The 10,183-nt window shown below is 30.9% G+C and overlaps 1 protein-coding gene across 1 annotated transcript in view; it reads right to left on the bottom strand.

Annotated features, from left to right (window-relative positions):
* LOC111618718 (endothelin-converting enzyme 1-like) overlaps nucleotides 1-7,182 on the bottom strand; it is a 50,601-nt gene extending 43,419 nt beyond the window's left edge. The window contains exon 1 of the mRNA XM_023360288.1: nucleotides 7,000-7,182. Within this exon, the coding sequence (XP_023216056.1) occupies nucleotides 7,000-7,040 (41 nt within the window). The 5' untranslated portion in view covers nucleotides 7,041-7,182. The remainder of the gene's footprint in view (nucleotides 1-6,999) is intronic.
* Nucleotides 7,183-10,183: the final 3,001 nt, after the last annotated feature.

Below are 10,183 nucleotides of genomic sequence, written 5' to 3'. Positions count from 1 at the left end.
TGATTTATTCGTGTACGCACCAGACGGAAAAACAAAAAATATCGTGTATCCACAAGCACTCCAATAAATAAATAGAATTGAAACAACACTTTGAAATGTTTTTCCGATGAAAATGAATAATAATAATAAGTTTCAATAAAAATGATAAAATGTAAATTGAATTTTATCATAACGAGTTTGCTTGAATTTCCTTTCTTCTGAGATCGCAGCAATGCGCGACGGGTAAGCTAGTAGAGTAATAAAAACAGCATGACATCTAATAGTAAAGATGGGTCCACATTGGCATAAGAACCGATACGAACGAACGAAACGAACACTAAATTGTTGTTAGCGTTGTACCACATGCACAAACTAAGAACTGATTGGTCGAAAAGATTTCGTTTACATTCTCCAGTTTTATAGAAGTTTCTTCAAATGCAAGGGTTTTCTAAGAGATCGAGGGAATTTGACTTGTCGTTATTAAACAATTGATATTTCTTATAGATTAATTTAAACTTTACGTAATCAATTTAGAAATTTATTACTTTTAATGGAGTAGTATTTTGTATTACTACTAATTTTAATACTAATATTTATTATTATATGTTATTTTAATTTGTGTTTAAGCTATTCCTTCTACCTTTATTTCTAAAATTGTTTGTTTAATTCACCTTTATTTGAAAAAAAACTTGTTTGGGTGAAACCACTTTTCCAAAGACGTATGCGACAAGGCTATTATACCAATCTGATCTAAGAAATGCACTTACAGGATCATAAAAGTTTCTTTAGTTTTTTTTTAAGAATGACCCTAGCTGTATTCGACGACTTATTGGCACTTGTTAAACCATATTTAAAAGAGAATGAACGCAATTGAGAAAACCTGTCTCTGAACGTCAGCGTTTGTCCATCACATTTATTATAGGTAGAAATAAATTTATAATTTTATGTTAAATATTATTATAAGTATGCTTAAATTTACTTTTCGCATTATAGAAATTTAGCATCCGGGTGATGCACAGATATCACTACAGCACAGGTTTAAAATCGGTCGCTCAACAGTCTCAAATAATTACACAGGTGTGCAAAAAAAAATGCATGGAATATTTTTGCTGAATTATATGTTTTAAAGATCGCAGATTCTAAAAATAACTTCCGTTACATCCCATCACGTAAAGGATTTTGCAAAATAAAAACCAATTTTTTATAAAAACTCTTATTTATTACAATGAACTAAATATATTATATTTTCTTACAACTAATCAACAAATTGTTTCTGATATTTATACACAATTTTAGGTCTAGTCTTTTTTTTTTATGAAACCTTTTCTTCTTCTTTTTGATGCTTCTCCAAACTCGTTTCCGATTTCCTTCTCTGGTTTCTCTATTGAGCATCCAACAGTAGTCAGCTAACATACTGACATCCCATTTTCCTTGGTAACGTCTCTCGATATCACGGACATCCTGGTGAAATCTTGTTCTTCATTGTAGGCTCCCAAGTTTTCGGGAAAATAGTCAATATGGAAGCGTAAGAAATGAACTTTTAAGCTCATCTTGCATCCTCAAGCTTCATACGCTGCTGCCAGCATGCGTTGTACAGTACAATGGTTTTGTAGTCAGGTCCTTAGTATTCCCCAAAAACTCATGCACAACATTCTTGAAAGAGTCCCATGCTTCTATTTCCTTTTCTCCCATTGTTTCCAAAAATCTGCTTTGTCTTGATCTCCAAGTTTCAATTTGAAATACGCAAATTAATCTTTCTTCGCAAACTCACTTATGTTTCTTTGTTGACTTTTCTCTGTGTATTCACCACAAACATAACAGAAGCTGTCGGGAGAAATTACACAATCTCTGCGAGCCATATTTCCGAAATAAAAATACAAGCGCAGTAGCGTTCGAATGCAGTAGCGTATTGGAGCAATAGATGGAAAGCATATTGCGATTCAAGGTGCAGACAATTCTGGTTCAGAATATTTTAATTACAAAAAACATTTAGGCAATGAGTGATGCTGAATATAATTTTATTATGATTGATGTTAGTAGTCCTAGGTGATGGGGAGACTACTATTTTCAGCAATTCTGAAATTGAAAAAAATTACAAAATGCAAGTTTAGATATACCTACATTACAAGAATTGCCAGGTACCGTACAAACATAAAAGTAATTACGGTTGTTGAAGATGAAGCCTTTCCGTTAAAAAATTATTTACTTCGACCCTATCCAGGAACAAGTCTGTCTGAAGACAAGGCTATCTATAAGGAGCGATTATTGTATTGTGACATGGTCACAATTACGAGCTACAGTTTTTCGTCATAATGTTTTCTCAATTCTTTTAGTAGTGTCTTGTTTCTATACATCATACCTTTCTGTTAGTATTAGAATCGTGCCGGTTTGAATTAAACTCCATTCAGGGAAAAATTTTTGAATTGAAATAACGTATCATATATAGTTAATCGGGCCTTCTATCCCTAAGCTTTCTACATCTCGACTTTCATCTATGTAATTCCGTTCTCGAGATTAAGGAAAGACAGGCAGACAGACAACGGACGACAGTCGGAATTTATAGATCTAAATTTTTTCAAATTGCAACCCAAATTTTTTTTTTTCAAATTGTAGCCCAATGATCGTCTCTTTACAGCTTGGATAATGATAGAAAATTCTTTTGGAATTCTTGTACAAGATAGAGAATTTTCAAAAAAATATAGTATGATAAATTATAAATATTCAAAAGAAATATATATAATCAAACCTACTAAAGTGATTGCTATTGAAAAACTTTTTGTCTCCATAATTTTTTCATGCATCACAATAAACCTGTAAAAAATCAGTATTACTTTCAAAATTACTGTATACTGATTGGAAAGATAATGAAGGTATCGTTCATCCTGGCGAATTGAGAAATGAAGAAGCAATATAAAACATTTAAATAGTATTGGCAGCAACAATTTTTCTTTAAGTCCTAATGCTTTAAGACAGTGTTTTTCAACCTTCTTGAATAAGTTACAAGTTAAAAAATTCTGACGACCCCCCAAGACCATATTAAAACTATGTCAGTGATTTTAAAAACTACGTATTTAAGTTTCTTTCTGTTGAGATCTAAATATTAATAAAAAAACCAATTGTACTGTAAAATAAACAGGCACAGTCTTCTCACTGAGATTGTAGTTTTTTTTTTATTGTAGTGTAGGACCTACAAACACTTGTCTTTTTCTTTTACCGCGACCCCCATGTAAGGGTTTGCGACCCCACTGGGGGTCGCGACCCACAGATTGAAAAACACTGCTTTAAGAGATAGATTTGAAGATTCTTTTATATCTGAAGTAGGTATAGTTCAGTCTAAATTGTTTTAATGAAGTCATTTTCTGAATTTTTGGTTTTACAAGTTAGCTGTGTACTGAATTTTAAGTTAGGATCTGAAGTACTTATAAATTAATCGTTTCCTTTATAAATTATACACTTTTCATATTTTACAAAAGCACATACCAGAAACTGTTATAGGAAATCAGAAAATATTTGACACTAGACAAAAATGTTTAGCGTCAAATATTTCCTGATTTCAAAGAGTTTGGGAGTTTGTAGGGAAGATGAAGTCAGCAGGAAGGAGTGAAAGTACGAGTTTTAAGGTAGCTTACGTACTTTAGAAAGTAATAAGCTTTCCATTGTTGCCTTTACAGGAATGTATTTTGTGACAATTGCCACTTCTTTTTAAGCATTTTAAGTCAATAAGCATATCATCGGTAAGGCTCACTCGCACATGATAAAATTCTTGTGATCAAGAGGGTCGGCAACGGACCGGCGATACCTATGTCAAGACTGACACCACTGTGTCATTTAGGGCAGACCCTGATGACTCTCTCGTCCTCGATTCTACCGTTTTATTTCCGGGGTCCCCCTTGATTTCGACGCCCTCTTTAAATCATGTTACTATTTTCGACCAATGGTGAATATTTGTAGTTAGTTCTCGGTGTCACCGGGAAAAGAAGTGACTCCAGGGTGATAGATGCGATCATCCTCCGGTAATTAAATTGAATTTTTTTTTTCGCTGGGATTTGAACTAATTTAACTTTCGAAAGACGAAAATTTTTCCTCAAAAATTTCGTCAAGTCCGGCTCTAAAACTTAAAAGCAAATGTGTACATCTGAAAAGTAACCGAAAGAACTCCATTTCTGTAGGTAGATATCTGATAACATAAGACTAATTCTTATTTTTAAATAATGGTACTGTAGGATTAATACTAAAACAACGAACACATAAAAGTAGTAAAGTACTATAAGACCGACTTAGGCCAATTTATAAAAGTTTTGTTTTATATAGGCCTAAGAGAAGTAAATTCGCTCCTGTATCTGATAACATAAGAGTATTAATATAAGAAACAGACGATCAAAACAATATAAACAAAGCATGTACGCACTACCTAAACTGCACGAATCGAAACCGAAAATATTAGAAAATAAGTTTAAAAAGTTCACTAGGTGGAAAAGGGAATTAGTTGACTTTGTACAGAGCCGACAAGCCACCATTCGAGAGAAATGGCGCGGTAAAAACATCTGTCTCCTGCATTTTCCTTTTCTAATATAAAAATAGTGTATAGCCTATGTTCACCTGGAATAAATAAGCTTTCCGACAGCGGAAGAATTTTAAAACTCGATTCAGTATATTACGAGATTATCTTTAGCAAACATTCTCGTTTTATATACTATAAGCATAGATATAGATATACTGTAGTGTAGATATAGATAGATAACTACCGTCCAGATATATTCAGATTACGACAGATTTTTAAATTAAAATCTGCTGTAAGTACTCGAAATCTCCAATTAAATCTTCAAAGAGAAAAAAAATAATAGAGGCACACCAGTTTTTAGTGCGAAGTTAGCAATGTTACTGTAGACTTTTATGATTAGTAGAATACCAATCACAGCCAAAGATTGAAACTATAATTCTGACTGGCTACTCATATTTCGATGCTTCTTCCTTTATATACAGGTAATGATTACTCGCCTTTACAAAACGTTTACATTTTAACTAAAGTTCTTGAAACATTTAATCTTTCTATAAACTTTGATAAAACAATTATATGTTTTGCTTTGATAAGTAAAACAAATCATTTACCTCGAACAAATCCAGTTTAAATTAATAATCATCTTATTAAATGCCAGGACAATCGATCTCGACATAATTATTTAACCGGCGCTTGGCATTGTCAAATTATACGAATAAAATATTTGAAAATTTGGACGTACAAGAGGTATGATTTGACTTCACTCTGGTTTTGTCTCTTTCCGTATTATACTTACAGCTTTACTTTTTGCGAATTTTTAGTTTATAGTTGATTACTGCTTAACTGTTTGGTGCCCTTCTGCACCAACTCTCTCCCAAAAAGTAATAAATGCATTGAGTAAAGTACAAAGGAATTCAAAATATTAATACTTATCCAGTAGAGGATATTTTATTTCGGAATTATAAATATTTTAAAAACAAATGAAAGCTTGTCATAAGGTTTTTTATCTTAATTTATATGTTTTGCATACTGAACTTTTTCTATTGTTTATATGTTGTAATTTTCATATTTCACCTTTTATATGCACTGAAATGTTTACTTATTTTCGAGTATATTTGATTACTTATCGTTTGTTTATATGTCAACTAGGCTTTTATTGTTTAATTAGGGCAGCATGTCTAGTCCGTCTGAAATTTACGGTAACAATGGAAAAGCTTGTTCATTATTTGTTTTACGTATTGAAAGTTCTAGTTTATTTTAAATATCAAAGTTTGCTAGAATATATAATTAAAGTATTGCTTAATTTAAAATGAATATGACAAAAAAGCAATAAATGTTAAAGTGTCTTAAAGTTCACATATTTATTGTAGAAAGTGCGTTTTAAAAGAATATATAGGCTATACAGTAATAAGTTATGTTAAACAATTTAACGACAGTTGAAATTTACTGCAATAACCTTGTGGAGAATTAAGAATAAGCATTCTAATTGCTCACAAGATGAAATTATAAAAGAATGTTTTCTTTTGATATACAATTGCTTTACTAGAACAACTTGAAAAGTTTTACTTTATGTAATAACAGAACTTAAATGTGTACTATTCTTATATAAAATAAAACTTTAAATCAATACTAATTTGATTCTTTTAATTTGAAGTAAAAATGCATAATCTTCATACCATAAAATACGTTCCTACACAATTAAATGCTCTTCCATCATTTAACAAACAATTATTTTTTTATTGATTTTATGAAATAATAAATTAATAATTATAATAAGGATTAGCGTAGTTTCTAAACATATACATAAAAACGAATTAATTTATATATTTGTAGCATAAATATATAAAAATGAAATATAGATAGCTAATTTTTAATTTTATTACAAAGATGTAAATAAATTTGTTATTATTGTATGGTATGTCGATAATTGTGGAATAAACAAAATATTACCACAACTTGTTTATGAAGTGTTTTCTTTTTGACTCTTCTCTTATTGTTGGACACCAAAACTTACAGTTAAGATGACTAAGAATATATTTCTACTGATTATTGATAATAACATAAGATAATAAAAGTTTTTTTTTGGATTCATGTATAGTACTTGTTAAATGCTTGAAATCTCAAATTTGAAAAGAAATGTTTACTTTAAATACAAGCAAAACCAGAAAACAATTATTTCGTACTATTTCAAAGAATGAATCTGTGTAGTCAAACGAATAAAAGTTATAAGGATTACGCGTTTTTTTTCATTGTTATAAATTTATTTTTAATTGTTTTTATATATTCTACGTTATTTCTGTTTATATAAAATTTGACAGGAAATATTTCATTATAAATTGTAGAATAAGTAAAAAAATAAAGATTAAGATGTAAAATTTATAGAATTATTTCATAAACATTTTAAAATTATTAAAATATCAGAAAGATAAAATTATATAAGCTTACATAGAAAGCATTACACAAGATAATGTGTAACTAAGCCAATATGTAATATTAAGATGTATGCGTAAAATAATACTCACGTTTTATTTACATTATCTTCTTTAGGTTTGTTATTTTCCATCGCTAAATCTGGTTCATATAAATTATAAGAAGCTAAAAATTATTATTATTATTTACTTTAATTATTCAGAACAGTTTTACTGATCACTCCTCAATATCAAGTCTCTCCACATTAACATATTATTTTGCTTCCCTTCTTTACGAATCTACTTTTAATAATGAAATTAAGACAGTAACTATCTCAATTATGTTGGCCTTGGGTTGATGAAAGAAAAAAAATCGCTTCTTCGGTATTTGTACAATTATTATTATTTATATTTTTAAAAATATATCTTAAAATAATTTTATTCTCCGAATTAATTTGAATTTTCTAATTTAAAAAAAAACACAATTTATTTAAATAAGTTGTATAAAAAACATTTAATTCGCTTCTTTTAATGGAAAAATATATTGTTTATCTGTTTTATTTAATCTGTACTTTCTATTTGTATTAAAGCACTACCAAAAAGTCATTATGGGAATTTTATTAATACAGATATTTAGGTATTTATATTATGAGAAGGACCGAATACGATTTGATTTTATGTTAATATGATATTTCTTCATTGTTCTCTGAGTAGATATTTTATTCATCGTAATTGAAAAAAATTATAAAATAATACGAATAATTATATAATTGTAATAATATTTATTGATTTTCCAAACGATACATTAAAAAATGAGGGAATTATTTACTTTGTTACGCTTCGCATTCTATTCCCACGCATTCCGCGCACGCAGCTAATTCAATTGACATGGTTGACAGTTTAAACTGAATGTTTAAAAATATTCTTAAAGTCTAAATTATTGTCAATAGATTTTATCCCTACTACCGAATACCTCATTAGGGTGTTATACTATCAATCGCATTTGTTTTAATTCTTTAAATTAAGTAAATTTTAAGGAAATTTTTTGATTTATCTAAATTACGTAGTGAAATATTTATATTCGTGTCCACACTATATTTACAAGTAACTTTTAGACACAAAATGTATTATAATTAATGACGATCCGAACAAAGATGTACTAAAGTAATTATATGATTTAATATCATTAATTTTTATTGTACCATCTAGCAGTGCGTCTATTGAGCGCAGTTTTTCGACCACAGGAACACTCGATCGGAGGAAAAATTGTCGTCGCTTGCGTTGCTTTACATAGAAAAAAATCTTTCAAATACGTTGATGGGGTCGACGTCTAGCGACTTTTATGATTAAGTAATTAACGACTTTGCGAAAAAAATCGCCGAATAGAGTTAGTTTATAAAGAATTAAAAAACAAGTTTTTCTATCATTGTTTGTATCATATCAATTTATATTATGCATGTATTATTTGCATTTTAGAACTAAAATACATAAATTGTTTATTTTTGTCATTTCCAGTATTTGTTTAACATTTTATGGAAATGTGAGGTTCCGGACAGGTCCGAACCGTCACGAAAGACGCGAAAAAACGATTAATTTAGAGACAAATTTATTAGTTTAAAAAAACATAGGAAAAAATCGTTTGTAGTCGAACGTCCCATTGTTTATATCAAACTGCGATGCAGTAATTATAAATCGCAGAAGGAAGTCGTCTTATGATCGGTGGAATATCGAATTCATCTTCGATTTTGACTTTTCTCGCGCTCTAGGTAGAAGTTTCGTTACGCTTAGTAACGAGGGACCAGCCACTCGGGAAGCGTGATTGAGGGAGAACGACCAATCAAAATGGAAGAAGGAACGGAGATTGATATAGCCTAATCCCCGACAATCGAGGACATCTCGCACTCGGTTAACGTTCAGAATAACCAAAACGCCGTGTGTCAACGCGTAAAAAAAAGCAGTTTCTCGTCCATTGTGCCAACCTGTAACCCGTGCCACTTCGGACTTAGACCGTGTTCCCGACGCCAACAGACGAAGTCTCCCCGTGCCTTACAGACTTGTCAACGCCACTGTCCCGGGGCCACCTTTGATCGACGATCAAAAAACCACATCGACGCTCAGGATGTCCGAACAGCTGATTGTCCTAAAGCAGTGCCGGCCCGAGGCAAGTTTTAGGATGGAGCGAGATCCTATTATGGCGCCCCCTTGGTTGCCCCTAATTTATACCCTTTAATTTTCTTTACCAGTGAGGCTCCCCCTGGGATTTTTCGCCTGGAACGGCTGCTCCGTTCGCTCTATGGTAGGGCCGGCTCTGCACTGGCTGTCTAACAAAGAGTTATTTCTTTTAATAACACTAGTTTAATAGTACATAGTCTAATCGTAGATCGATTAATAGTGTCCGCCCCTGACATAATTTATTACAGATTATCTTATTTCTGTGTATTACTCAATTCATTTGACATTCATTTTTTCTCAAGGCAATATAATGTAAAGTTAAAATACTTACCTTTGAAATTACACTATGCGGAAATCATATTAATTAATGTAATTAGATATTAAAAGTATAATATTTTAAGTTGATAATTAGATGTAATTTTAGCAATGTTAACCTTAATACTACAGAATCGATTATATTTAGAAGTACAAAGTTTCTAGTCCATGTACTCTAAAACGCTCAACGACAGGAAAAACAAACATTAAAAATTAAATAAAATTTAACTTAAATATTCTAATATGATATATAACTTTCAATGTGCAACTTTTAATAGAACAAAAAATAAACATTAAATTATTTAACGTTAGTTATTGCTACAGTATTATTACTATATTATATTCTAAATTTGGTAAAATACCGAGCGTATAAAATACCTTCTTGATACCAACATGTTTGGTAGAATACGGGATACAATAGTAAGACCTCCTGAGACGTTCTATATTAAGTGTTACTAGCAATTCAGTAAGATTCCGGGATTCTTACTGAATCGTGTCTGAATAAGTAAATAGATACAAGTCTTTAACACATTACACATTTATTTGTTATACACATTTATATGTGCAGAACAGGACCAAAGAGAAGTGCCCGCGGTTTCTCAGCTTATAAATCGGGCAGCCAAGTCTTTGGGCGCTGCGCTTGACTCGCCCTTTACTAGCTGTGGTGAGACACAACGTGACAGTTACAAACATAAAGAAAACCCGAAAAACACGTGGTCAGCCTGTTGATCGGCTTTCAGTGGTTTTATCTACTCGTTCATTGGTGGACGGTAGCCTACAGGACAAAAAGAGCCAAAAATGAAAAAAAAAA

This window comes from Centruroides sculpturatus, unplaced genomic scaffold (assembly GCF_000671375.1).
Source record: "Centruroides sculpturatus isolate CEXI.00-Female unplaced genomic scaffold, Cexi_2.0 scaffold236, whole genome shotgun sequence".
Taxonomy (NCBI): domain Eukaryota; kingdom Metazoa; phylum Arthropoda; class Arachnida; order Scorpiones; family Buthidae; genus Centruroides; species Centruroides sculpturatus.
Note: the sequence above shows the minus strand (reverse complement) of the source record. Positions and strands in the feature narration are given on the sequence as shown.